We start from the raw sequence: 14,278 nt of genomic DNA, 5'->3' as shown, positions 1-14,278 counted from the left end.
ATAAACCGGTGTGTTTTATATCAAGATCAATTTAATATTTCATCCCAACAATAGCTATTTTTTAAAAAATCCTGTTGAGCTTATTCCAAAGGAACTGGCAGTTTGGAGTGTTTCTTTCCAGGTTTTGTATCCAATCTTTCCATATGCTTACACCTAAATAAAAGGTGTCTTTATAAAGTCTCTAAAAACATATACACACAACATGCTGATGAAACCAGCTTTTTGCACTGTCAAGAATTCACAGAACAATTATTTCCCCAAGGAAATATGTATTGCTCAGGACCTAATCTCACTAGTTTCCACTGCATGGACACGTCGGCTGTAGTTTAGCTTTATGTGTTCAACACTGTTTACATAACTTTTTTTGCTACTGGAGCCATTCTGACTTTAACCACAGGAATAATTGTCTGAATGGTTATAATTACTGGTTTATAGTTTATTTTAACTGATTTTAACCTTTGTATCTCTTTTGTACCCTCACTGTATACTACTTAGAAACTACAGCATTAAGCGGTATGTAAATTGTTGAAATAAATAACATTCTAATTTCCTTGAATACACATTCTGTCTCGATGAAGGAAGAAACTGAGTTCCCTGAAATTTCCAGGTGCCAAATGTTCTGAATGATCAGCACACTGGAGTTACAATTTCTGTTGTTCTGAGCATTCAGAAGAAACTGCATTCTAACTGCCTCAGAACTCAAAGGAGCAGTTGCTATGGTGCCCAGCTCAGACTAACTCCAGTCTTTTTTCTGGTCTCCTCTCAGGTCAGGAATACATAAGAAAGACCTGGTAAAATCTCTTGCATACTAGAGTCCGGTTAAAGAACCAATTTCATGTAAGTATATGCTATTCAGCGCTCCTCATAAGAACATAAGAAGAGCCTGCTGGATCAGGCCAGTGGCCCATCTAGTCCAGCATCCTGTTCTGGGTGACTTCAACGTGCATGCCGGGACCACTCTCACTGGAGCCCCTTGGGATTTCCTGGAAACCATGGCTTCCTGGGAACTGCACCTCAGTAATACTGGGCCCACCCATGTAGCTGGTCATGCTCTCGACCTTGTATTTGTCCTGGGAGAGGAGAAAAGTGCTCTGAAGTTGGGAGTGGTTCTTTCAACTCCTGTGTCATGGTCAGATCACCATCTGGTAAACATGGACTTCATGCTGCCACACCCTCTCCGCAGGGGTGATGGACCTATTAGAATGGTCCGCCCCAGGCGCCTGATGGATCCTGATGGATTCCTGACTGCGCTAGGGGAACTGGAACCTGCTGAAGGTTGCCCGGTTGAAACCCTGGTGATGGAGTGGAATGGAAAGATCACCAGGGCATTAGACCGGGTGGCTCCGAAACGTCCTCTCCCCCTGAATAGAACTCAGTTAGCACCGTGGTATACACCACGGCTGCGTATTCTGAGACAGGAGGTGAGACGACTAGAACGCCGGTGGCGGAAATCCCGCTCCGAAGGTGTCCGGACACAAGTTAGAGCAGCAGTAACTGCCTACCAAGTGGCAATGAGGACAGAAAAGAAGGCTTTCTTTACTGCCTCTATTGCATCTGCAGAGTTCTGTCCCAGGAGGTTGTTCCAAGTGGTCCGAAGCCTGGTCGGTCCAGTTGCTCAGGAACCCTTGGAACAGTCAAAAGCCTCCTGTGACACTTTGGCTAAGCACTTTGCTGATAAAATCGAACACATACGGAGCTCGATCCCGTGCGCCGTGGATACAGTGAATGAATCGGAGTTGACCGGTTGCATGCTGGTATGCTGGGATCATTTTCAGCCTCTCTCTTCTGAGGATGTGGACAAGGTGCTCTCGACTGTAAGGCCTACCACCTGTCTAACTGACCCTTGCCCATCGTGGCTCATCATGAGATGCAGAGAGAAGTTGGGTGAGGGGATCAAGGCGGTGGTAAACGCATCCTTGAAAGAGGGTGTGATGCCATCAGCTCTCAAGGAGGCAATTGTAAAGCCCATCTTAAAGAAACCCTCCTTGGATCCCCAAGTTTTTAATAACTTTCGCCCAATTTCGAATTTACCATTCTTGGGCAAGGTCATTGAGCGAGTGGTGGCCAATCAGTTGTCGACACACTTGGATGAAACGGATTACTTAGATCCATACCAATCGGGCTTCAGGACTGGTCATGGAACTGAAACAGCCTTGGTCGCTCTGGTAGATGATATGAGGAGGGCATTAGATAGGGGAGAATTTACCTTCCTTGTCCTCCTCGATCTCTCAGCGGCTTTTGATACTGTCGACCACAGTATCCTTTTATATCGCCTAGAGGGATTGGGAATAGGAGGCACTGTATTACGGTGGTTCCGCTCCTTTCTCTCTGATAGGTACCAACAGGTGGCATTGGGGGAGGAGGTTTCAGACCCTTGGCCTCTCAATTGTGGTGTGCCACAGGGTTCTATCCTCTCTCCCATGCTATTTAACATCTATATGAAGCCGCTGGGGGCAATCATCAGGAGATTTGGGCTGCAGTGTCACCAATATGCGGATGACACTCAGCTCTATCTCTCATTTAAATCTTCACCAGAGTTGGCTGTGGAGACCGTGTCCAAGTGCCTGGAGTCCGTGAGTGGATGGATGGGAAGGAATAGGCTGAAACTGAACCCCGACAAGACCGAGGTACTGCTCGTGGGGGACAAGAGAAGGTTGGGAACCGTTGACCTGAAGTTCAATGGGGTGAGTTTACCCCTGAAGACCAGGTCCGCAGCCTCGGGGTTGTACTTGATTCCAAGCTGTCCATGGAGGCTCAGATTTCGGCTGTGAGCCGGGCAGCTTGGTACCAACTACACCTTATACGTAGGCTGCAACCCTACCTTCCTGTTCATCAGCTCCCACTGGTAGTACATGCCCTGGTCACCTCTCGATTAGATTACTGTAATGCGCTCTACGTGGGGTTACCCTTGAAAATGGTCCGGAAACTACAATTTATTCAAAATGCGGCGGCTCGATTACTCACAAACAGTCGTCGCCGGGACCACATCACGCCAGTGTTGTTCGATCTACACTGGCTTCCAGTTGTTTTCCGGGCCCAATTCAAGGTGTTGGTTTTAACCTTTAAATCCCTACATGGTCTCGGCCCAGTTTATCTAAAGGAGCGCCTACAACGCCACCAATCATGCTGCCTGACAAGATCGGCCACACAAGGCCTTCTCTCAGTCCCGCCAACCAATGCAGCTAGGTTGGCGGGCACTAGAGAGAAGGCCTTTTCAGTGGTGGCCCCCACCCTCTGGAACTCCCTCCCACAAGATCTTCAGCACATCTCTTCCCTGAATATGTTCTGCAAGGCCTTAAAGACCTGGCTTTTTCAGCAGGCTTTCGGGACTTCTGGGGAGGCTTAATATTCTTCTGTTTTAAATGCCTCCTATTATGTATTGTTTGCTCTTATAATTTATATATTTCACTGTATTTTTATATTGTATTCTGCCATATTTATTGTATGTACGTCACCTAGAGTGGCCATTGGCCAGATAGGCGACACACAAATTAAATGTATTATTTATTATTATTATTATTCTCACAGTGGCCAACCAGGTGCCTGGGGGAAGCCCGCAAACAGGACCCGAGTGCAAGAACACTCTCCCCTCCTGAGGCTTCCGGCAACTGATTTTCAGAAGCATACTGCCTCTGACTAGGCTGGCAGAGCACAGCCATCATGGCTAGTAGCCATTGATAGCCCTGTCCTCCATGAATTTGTCTAATCTTCTTTTAAAGCCATCCAAGCTGGTGGCCATTACTGCATCTTGTGGGAGCAAATTCCATAGTTTAACTATGCGTTGAGTAAAGAAGTACTTCCTTTTGTCTGTCCTGTATCTTCCAACATTCAGCTTCTTTGAATGTCCACAAGGTCTAGTATTACAAGAGAGTGAGAAAAACTTTTCTCTATCCACTTTCTCAATGCCATGCATAATTTTATACACCTCGCTTCTCCATAAACAGTAAAAAAAGTCTGGAGGCAGCTCTACAGGGTTTAGTTTTCTTTGGATGACAAATCACTGGATACTTAAGATGTCTTTATCGTCCTTGACTTAGAAATCTACACATAGAGTATATTGAAAGTATTGACTGAACCTGCACCAGTTTGCCCGCAGATATTTTTGCAGTCCAACTCCATCAACCCCAGCCAGACTTGGCCAAGGATCAGGGATGTTGGGAGCTCTGGAGTCCAAGAAAATCTAGATTGCCACAGGTTCTCCATCCTTGTGTTAGTCCTTCATAGCTCTCAAGGCAACCTGTTGCCTCCTGAACTGATTTTAGGCTGTCCCTGACACCTCCTTAAGCTGTCCCATTGTCCCATGAGTTTTCTCCATCCTGTTTCCTCCATATTTTCAAGGTGCTCCCCACTTTTTCTGTGTAGTTCCATAGCAGTATTTTATGAGATAAGAATAAGATGACTTTTTTCTTTTTGTATGGCTTAGAGAAAGGAAGTCCCGCAGCCCCAGCTGTCTGAGAGCAAGGTCACATCCACAGCATCCATTTAAAGCTAGGATTTTGGCATGGGATTGGATGTGTGTGGCACACTAAAGTCAGAAAGGATACTTTCCAGAACAGTTGTATTAATGCATTTTTGGAAACTCGGCTGGATCTTACCCAGCATATTGATAATGGAGAGGGAAGGAAGGGAGCATAAAAATGCAGAGAAGGAAAAGTGGATTAGACAAGAGCCCATGCCATGAAAAGTGTAGAGGGACTGTGCAGCTTCCTCACACACACACCCTACGTCTGAGCAGAGTGTATAAGTCTGCAGGGAAAAGGCTGTGCACATACACCTCTGTGCCTGAAGGGCTCCAGCTCACAGAAATCTATGTGCATAGTCTTCACTGAAGAATTGAAGAAGAGTGACTCCTGGCATCTGTAACTGAAGATATAGCAGACTTTTACATTCTTATGTCTCAGGATGGGAAGTGGAAAATCTGTCTTGATGAAAGGTTCTTCAAACAATAGCATTGTCTTGGCTGCGTATTGCTATTTGCTGAGACTTTAGAGGATGTTCATAGAATACTGTGTGTAACCATCTAATTAAATGTTGTGTTTTGTCCCCCCCCCCAGATACCTGTTGTTTTCAGCAGTACTTCAGCTATGACACCACTGCCGGCAGATAAAGGCTCCCTGGTTGTCAGATTGCTGTCCAGGGTTTCTTGCTTCCAACTGTGTGCTTTTTTCCTGGCTGTTGTAGGTTGGGTTGTATGTATTAGTTCAGCAGCAAGCATCCAGTGGAGAGTATGGCATGTCGAGAACATCATGGGCAGCCACTCTGGCTTTGTCGGGATTGGGATCTGGCACGTCTGTTCTGTGCATGACACTATTGATAAAAGAAACATTTTATGTTCACCTTTAACTGAGGAACATGAATCCCTGCCCACTGAAATTGCTCAGGACCTAATGCCATTAGCTTCCATTGTCAATACTCTGACTGTGTATTTTATGTCCTTTGCCTTGTATAATGTATTCAAACCTGGAACACACAAAGATTTTATCTTTACTTTTTTTACTATTGGAGGTGTACTGAACTTAGCTGCAGGAATATTTGTGTTCATTTCCGTTTCCTGGAATATGCATTCTGTCTTGGTAAAGGAAGGAATCAAACTCCCTAAAATGTTGGGATTGCCTGACGTTCCCAAAGAACAGTATGTTGGGGTTTCTATTTATTTGGGGTATGTTGCTGCAGCTTCACAGTTGTTAAGTGGATCACTTGTTCTTGGTGAGGCATGTTGCTGGAGATTCAGGGAAACATACACTTTGGCAGAAGTAGTTGTACATGATCCAGAAAATGCAATGAAAAGTGAGAGCCACCTTACTTGTTTAAAGTGTAAAAAGTGTGGTTCTAACATGAGGGATTGGAGATCTATCAGTCTTATGCAAATAGGATCTATGCCAAACACACCACTGATGTGGCTGCAGGATGATTAAGATCTGAGAACTAGCTTTTTTTTTAAAGGTAGCATGCTACCATGCTTCTATTTATTATTGTATTCATGGTTTTTCTCTGTGCTCTCATTTATTATATTGGAATTATTGTTTTAAATTAAATGCTGTTATTTCCCATCCTTACTGTTATGTCCTTTTTCCTAATGACAAGTAAATGATGAGTAAAAATGGAAGTGGTAGGTAACGTGCCTTTCAGAGAGGCTTGCCTGTTGTTACTGATGGTATCAGTGAGGAATCCCTAACAAGCTTTCAAGGAATTGAAGGCTTCCCAGAACACATTGGGGGGGGTGTAGTGGATAATGGCTTATACCTGGAGTCACCAATGTGATGCCAGTGAATAGTATGGTTCCCCTGCAGATTTTGGGGCAACAGCAGAAGCTGCTTGCCTATCCTGATTTTTGTTGTTTGTTAATGTTGGGGTACTGGCAGCAGCCCATACCTCCACCAGCCTCACTATCTTCCTTTCCTTGGCCCACAGGGATCCAAAGGAAAGGAATGAGGCAGGGCTGCTGCATTCCTAGGTTTTGCTTTCCAGTGTGCCAGCAGCCCCAATTGCCTTTAGAAAAGAAAAAAGGGATCCTTGCTTGGGAGGGAGACAGTGAAGAACATCCTGGGCAGTGGTGTGGAAGCAACCTGAAGGGAGAGGAGAAGCGATGGAAACTGGGAAGTCCCCCGCAATTTCCAGTATGAGGGCTCCTCATGATTGGGACCATAGTGTTCGGTGGCAGGGTAGATTTACCCTTTTGCCCCCTCCCCCTCTGCAGTTACAATCTGAATTAAGTCCACTTCCTTGGCAATTTGCAACAAAATGCCTCATTGGATCCAGATGAGGACCGCATCAGGGGTGGGGAGAGAATTGTTAAATCCCCCTATCATCACACTAGGGTCTTGATGCAGATCAAGGGTCCTGGCTTCATTGTGGGGTGGTTGGTGTCTCTGTGTATGATTGCTGCAGTGTTGGGTGAGTATGAACTTTGGAGAGGAAGCTTGCAAATGGGTATTTTGTTATTCTTTTTGGAGGGTAAATAGTGATTTGTTATTTGGGGCTCACAGCCAGTTGCCACCTTGTACACTAGCCTCTTTGTGGTGGTACCCTGACAGTTTCTCAGATGTGCAGATGTGTCCACAGGCCCCCAAAGGTGCAATCCTCTGACTTATACTGTGGCCCAAACTATCGGTTACATAATCCTTCCTTAAGCTAGGTCTCTAGATGTCATCTCCAGCCAGTTCGACCAATAGAAAAAAGGGATGATGGGAGTTGTATTCCAACAGCTGTACAGCCAAGACTGGGGAAGGCTAGAATAATAAGGTACTTCTTATCAGTATAACAGATACTCCATCTCTTTATTCAGTTAATTTCTATACCACTTTATATTTCAACAAAAATCATTGGAGCTGATATACCTTCCACTTGAGCAACCATACTGGTCCACTTCCCTAGAGGAATCATTCTGTGCATCCCATTGAAGTGGTTCTATTTCCTCAAATAATGTTTCTAGGGTAGGGTGTGACCCTTTATTGGGGAACAGATGCCTTTGCTACCACCACCTCTAGAGAAACTGATTCCCTCGGTGTTATTTTCTATAAAATGCTAGTTTAGGATAATAAACCTTGTACATGTCTGTCCCCAGCCACAAGGAATAGATGTTAAACCTTCTGTGCCATGTCATTCTTAGATACCATTTTGTGGATGTGTGCATACTGTGCATTCCTTTGCTTCCAATGTGGTGATCCTCCTAGGGATGTGCTAGAATTCTCAATTCAGATTTGGTACCGAATTTTCCATTAATTCTCTTATTCTCAATTGCTGAAGATCAAATTTTAAAGTAGTGAAGAATTTCCATGGTTGCTTTTGAAAACGGACTTAAAAAAAACATAGAGGCTATTTTTCAAGAAATATATCAGTTGTAAGAATAATTTATTGATATTGCCTTTAACATATTGATATTTCCTTTAAAACATTAATATCAATATTTTTCTGAGAAAAGAAAAGGATCGATAAAAGCAGTAGCTAGCAAATACAGAATGAACTTGAATCAATGCCAGCCTGTTAGGTCAATGGAATGCTTTCAAACCGGCACTGACCAATGGATCCCATATCTAGCTCCTTCACATGCTCAACCCTCCACCTCTTGCCAATAGAAAGAATTTTTTTTAAGATTCAGAGAGAAAGGAGTTAGCAAGCATGTCTTGAAAAATTTCAGCAAACTGTTTATCAGATTTGGGGGAAGGATGGTTGGCAAGTATGTCATATCAAATTCCTGGTAATATATCCCCTTGAAGACTGGCCAATGAATGGTCTCTAACATTATAATATTGAACATCTACTCAGGACTGTTCGGACTGACCAATAAGCGAACAGCCTTGAAAGGACTAGAAGTCTCTGGGGGCTTCAAAAACCTTAGAAGCATCCATTTCCCCCTTCCATGTGGAGCAAGCCTTCAAGCATTCAAAAGTGAAGTGGAGAGAGTTTATGTTTTGGGAAAATTGGTCAAGCTTGGTTAATTATTGTAGAGAAAGAGTAATACTCATTATTTTTCTTTCATTTAATCCTGGGTTTTAAGAGGAGTGTATTGAAAACTTCTACAGTAGTATGCAACTAAATAATTGCACTAGTGCAAAGGCATTTACCCCCACACATGCCCCATTGCATCTCAAATCTGCTCGAAAGGGTTCAGGGAAACCCCAGAATAGATTTAGGTGATGTATGGATGGAGGAGAGGGGGAGAACATTCTACTGAGCAAGGAGAAATCCTGGTGCTAACAGAACATTCACCTTAGCGCTGTGCTGCATACAGCTCTTAATGTTTAACAGATGCTGAAGAAACAAGGAAGCATACTTAATATCTAACATAATTTATATCTACACAATTGTTTTGTAAGAACTGTTTTTTTTAATACGATGGTCTTAGTAATACACACAAACACATATGTATACATACAAAGCACATAAAATGTCAAAATATCTGCTCTTCCCCTCAAAATGTCCACTCTACAGAGATATACAAAATGCCCACCCCATGGGGTAGGAGACATATAACTTTGACAAGAAGTTAATGCTTTATTTGTAGGCTACATTCAGTGGTAGCTGGTGCCCATTGGGACTGATAGCAGGGAGACCAAGGGCTTGTGTGTTTGCACTTGTTTGTGCTCCCATTTAATTTGTGTAGTCCATGTGACATTACCCTCAAACAACACCAATCACTTCATTTATGGTGGGAATGCCCTGTCTTATATGATTTTTGGTTGAAGTTTTATGTGGAAATTTAAAATATTTTGGATTATAATATTGTAATGTTGCCTCAACTCTCTCTTTTGAATCTTTGGGATCTGCATATAGAACAATTTCACTCTAAAGAACTTATCACATGGATGCTGGTGGCTGCTAGGATTTCTATACGCAAAAATGGAAGACTCTACAAGATCTAAATATAGAACTTTGGTACAAAAATTTGTGGAATGTGGCTATTTCTGAAAAAATAACTTATGATTTGAAGGTTTTCAAAACCCTGAAGGTTTCTATGCCACATGGTAGGACATTATATCTTTTGTTACTGCGACCAATGCTCTCAGCTCACTTCCAGTGCCAACATGTGAAGTAGGGAGACCTCTCATCCCCAGCCAAAATCATACAAACATTACAGTACCAGCATTACTTAGCTTGTGCAAATGAAGCCCTTCTGAGCATTCCATCCTCAAAGCTCTATAACTGCCACCTTGGCAACAGCATTTGTACGTTAGCAGCTGATGAAGGCAGAAGCTGAAACGTTTTGGTAGAACAATAAAAACCTCTGTTTTGTTAATCACAGTTACGTGCATATATTTTTAGGTGATTAACAGAATCCTTATAGGGATCCAGAGTAAGCTTGGGTGAAGTTCTCTTTGTTGCTTTCAAAACTGTCTATATATATACAGAGGTTTTTAATGTTCTGCCAAAACGTTTTGGCTTCCCTTTTGGAGAAGGGAGGATATACTAATTTTGCTTTCCATCTTCAGTCATGCCTTTGTCACTATTTCATCAACAGTCAAAGTTAAATACCTGCCAGCGTTCCAAACAGCAAAACATCTTGCAGTGGATGAAAAAGCCATCCTAGGCTACGTGAAGAAACTAAAGGGGTGGGAGGTATATCTATTAAGGGTATCCTGTGGCCACCACATTATTGTTGGATCCCTATCTTTGGGAAGCAGCCTGATCTGTTCCAATTCAGTCTGTTTTCTGTCTGGTTTGATTCATGTTCTGGATCTGAATGAGATCCTTTCAAAATGAAGTTAAAAGCAAACAAACCACTATAACCTATTCTTCTTCTGACAGTACTAGATGAAATTGGCAGTTATAGGAGCCCTCAACCCCCACCCCAGTTTATCAAATTACAGGCAGTTACATTCTGGGGATTTGTGGCAGGACACTTTTCAATCTTTTTTTAAAATTTTATTTATTTATAAGGAAAAATATATAATGTGTTTATTTTCTGGCAGAATTGGGTGCAATTTGCAGTCATAGTCTCCCTATCTGAGGGGGATGAAGCCTGCTCAGTTTCAGAAAAATAGGCACAGTGGTTTTCCTGAAGGACAGCCTTTACAGTTTAGGGGTGAGTAAGATAGGAATTGCCTACCTTCCCACCAATGCATAATGGCCATTTTAAGTCACTTCTAAGTTGAAGACTTTATTTTCCAATTTAACTACTGTATCAACCGAAGAAGAGCACAGAAAGCTAAGGATTAAGTTAGGAAAGAATACTCATACCAGAGGGGTAACAACTGTGAATCAAGTAATCAACACATTACTTTTGCCAAAGTTTCTTTGATCATCCTCTCCTGCAGTTTACTACTTTAAACTCACTTCACATCTCACCAATGCAGTTGGTGATCTGTGTTGGTGTTGGAAATGTCCATCTCATGGACCCATACTTGCCCCACCCCAAGTGCTCCATAATTATCTGCCTAACATGCATGTTGGTGCTTGGGGTGGGAGGATTCTTACTCTGCCTTGTTTATTTATTTATATTTATTAGACGTATATCCCACCTTTTTTCCCAGTAGGAGCCCAGTGCAGCAAACAAAAGCACTAAAAACACTTTAACACATCATAAAAACTGACTTTAAAATATATTAAAACAAAACAACCATTAAAAACATATTAAAACAAAACTTTAAAAACATTTTTAAAAAGATTTTAAAACATCTAATTTTTTTTTTTAAAAGAAGGTTTAAAAACATATTAAAAAGCAATTCCAACACAGACGCAGACTTGGATAAGGTCTCTACTTAAAAGGCTTGTTGAAAGAGGAAGGTCTTCAGTAAGCACCGAAAAGATAACAGAGTTGACTCCTGTCTAATATTTAAAGGGAGGGAATTCTGAAGGCTGAGTGCCACTACACTAAAGGTCCATTTCCTATGTTGTGCATCTGATAAGATGGTATCTGCAGGAAGTCCTCACCTGCACAGCACAGTGGTCGACTGGGTATATAAGGGGTAAGACATTGTTTCAGGTATCCTAGTCCCAAGCAGTATAGGGCTTTGTATACCAGAACTAGAACCTTGAACTTAGCCCAGTAGCTAATAGGTAGCCAGTGCAATTTTTTCAGAAGTGAGTTGCCATGCACCAGCTGCAACATCTGGACCAACCTCAAGGGTAGCGCCATATAGAGTGCATTATAGTAATCCAGCTGAGGTTACCAGTGCATGAACAACAGTGATCAGGCTATCCCAGTCCAGAAACAGCTGCAGCTGTCTTACCAGCTGAGGCTGGTAAAAGGCATTCCTAGCCACTGAGGTCACCTGGGCTTCTAGCAACAAAGATGAATCCAGGAACACCCCCAGACTACGGACCTGCTCGTTCAGAGGGAGTACGAACCCATCCAAAGCAGACAATTGACTTATTATCCGAACTTGGGAACCACCAACGCACAGCATCTCTGTCTTGCTATGATTCAGACTTAGTTTATTGGCTCTCATCCAGCCCACCACCAAGTCCAGGCAGCGGTCTAGGGATTGCATGGCCTCTCCTGATTCAGATGTTACAGAGAAATAGAGCTGGGTATCGTCAGCGTACTGCTGACACCTTGCCCCAAATCTCCTGATGACTGCTTCCAAGGGCTTCATATAGATGTTAAACAGCATAGGGGACAAGAAGGTACCCTGCTGCACCCTATAGCACAACTGCCAGGGGGATGAAAGACAATCACCCAATGCTATTATCTGAAAACAACCCTGGAGATAGGAACGGAACCACTGTAAAACAGTGCCTCCAATACCCATCTCACCAAGTTGGCCCAGAAGGATACCATGGTCAGTGGTATCAAAAGCCACTGAGAGATCAAGTACGAATAACAGTTCGCACTCCTCCTGTCCTTCTCCCAATAAAGGTCATTCATCAGGGCAACCAAGGCCAATTCAGTCCCATAACCAGGCCTGAACCCAGACTGAAATGGGTCAAAATAATCTGTTTCATCCAAGAGTTCTTGCAATTGCTGCACCATAGCCCTCTCGATCACCTTCCCTAAGAAGGGGGTATTTGCGACTGGGTGGTAGTTGTCGCAAACCAAAAGGTCCAGGGTGGCCTTTTCAGGAGCAGTCAGATCACCACCTCTTTCAGGATAGCTGGAACCATTCCCTCCCACAGCAATGTGTTGACCACACTGACCACACCCTGGATCCACTTGGTCAAAACCTCTCAGCAAGCTTCAATAAGCCGGCTGGCTGAGGGGGCTTGGGAGATCCAGTGCCTGCAAGGGAAGAGGACCATCACCGCCCAGGGAGGGAGAGCCACCTGCCTGCTTTGCTGCTGCTGCTTGGCTGGCGTCTCTGCTCTCTCCTTCTTGGACTCCTGCTCTGCACGTGGGCACCTTGCAGGACCAGGCCCCAGGTGGCGTTTTACGTGGGAAGAAGAACGGTCTTAGAGCTGGCGTTTGGGCGCACAGAATACGGGACTGTGTCTTCTGTGTGGGTTTGAAGTGGATGAATGGGTGTTATATGAGTGTATGTTGTGAGTGAATGTGTATTTTTAAGTATATGAGTTTTTTTGTATTTATAGTTTATCATGTGCCTCAGGAAGAGATTTTATCATCAAGAGGGGAGACCTGAGGGGGCCCCAATTGCCGTAGTGACGGGTAGAGGGAGGTATGGTGATATGAGAGGGACGTGCCAGGTAAGGAGAACGCGGCCCAGACATGTAGTGGCTGTGCCGCGTTCTGGTCCTTCTCATACCCGCAGGGTTGTTGGTTGTCCTATCAGCCAACTCTCAGATCTCCAGTTGCTGCTCTTTAATGCCAGATCGGTACATAATAAAACCTCCCTCGTCCATGATTTGATTGTGGACGAGGTGGCCGATCTGGCATGTATAACCGAGACCTGGGTGGGCGAACAGGGAGGAGTTAGTCTCTCCCAGCTCTGCCCACCGGGGTATCTGGTTCAGCATCATGGTAGATCTGAGGGTCGGGGAGGTGGGGTTGCTGTGGTCTATAAGAGTTCCATCTCACTCACCAAGCACCATGTCCATGCAATCACTGGTCTGGAGTGTTTGCACCTTGTGCTGGGCCAGAGGGACAGACTGGGAATCCTTTTGGTGTACCGCCCACCTTGTTGCCCAATGGCTTCCCTAACTGAGCTGACGGAAGTGGTCTCGGAGGTACTGTTGAGATCCCCCAGACTATTAGTACTGGGAGATCTCAACATTCATGGTGAGGCTACTTTGTCTGGGGCAGCTCAGGACTTCATGGCCGCCATGACAACCATGGGGCTGTGTGATGTTCCTATATATTAGTGTATATATGGTAAGTGCTGGTTGTTTAGAGTATACATGGTAAGTAGTGAAAGAGGAGGGGGAGTGAATAGGCAATAGAATGCTTGATGATTGGCTGAATGTTTAAAATGGCTGACAGTATAAATGAAAGGATGACAGGTAAATCTGGGTGAATGTGAGGTGGTGAATTGTGGAATCTGGGGGGAGAAGAGAAAGAGTGGATTGCTTGGTGGGGTTTGAGAGAGTTGTTTGCCAGGAGAGAGTGAAGAAGGAGGGAGGTGGAGTTCGGATTAGTATTGAGTAAAACCATATGCTTATGTGCCTTAAGAAGAAATCTTGTTAATCTTGTTAGCTTTGTTATCTGTAATAAATACTTAATTTGGTTTACCAAAGGCCTGATCCTTGGCTGGGGTTTCACAGACCAGAAGGGAGGGTAAGGTAATGACCAAGGCTGAAGGGAAACTGTAACAAATGGTGGCAGCGGTGAAGAGAATAACAATACCAGTATTCAGAGTCTCTGGGAATACTAGTATTGGGACGTTACTGGTGGTTGCCTAGCAGGGGGATCTGTTGAGATCTGTGCTAGAGCGGATAGGTAAACCAT

General features: G+C 43.9%; 1 protein-coding gene across 1 annotated transcript; it reads left to right on the top strand.

The window, feature by feature from the left end:
* Positions 1-819: 819 nt before the first annotated feature.
* LOC133384883 (claudin-34-like) lies at positions 820-5,922 on the top strand. The gene is made up of 2 exons (XM_061626730.1): positions 820-837; positions 5,055-5,922. Exon 2 carries the CDS (start codon positions 5,085-5,087, stop codon positions 5,913-5,915), a length of 831 nt encoding a protein of 276 aa, XP_061482714.1. The 5' UTR covers positions 820-837; positions 5,055-5,084; the 3' UTR covers positions 5,916-5,922.
* Positions 5,923-14,278: the final 8,356 nt, after the last annotated feature.

This window comes from Rhineura floridana, chromosome 5, assembly GCF_030035675.1.
Source record: "Rhineura floridana isolate rRhiFlo1 chromosome 5, rRhiFlo1.hap2, whole genome shotgun sequence".
Classification (NCBI taxonomy): domain Eukaryota; kingdom Metazoa; phylum Chordata; class Lepidosauria; order Squamata; family Rhineuridae; genus Rhineura; species Rhineura floridana.
Note: the sequence above shows the minus strand (reverse complement) of the source record. Positions and strands in the feature narration are given on the sequence as shown.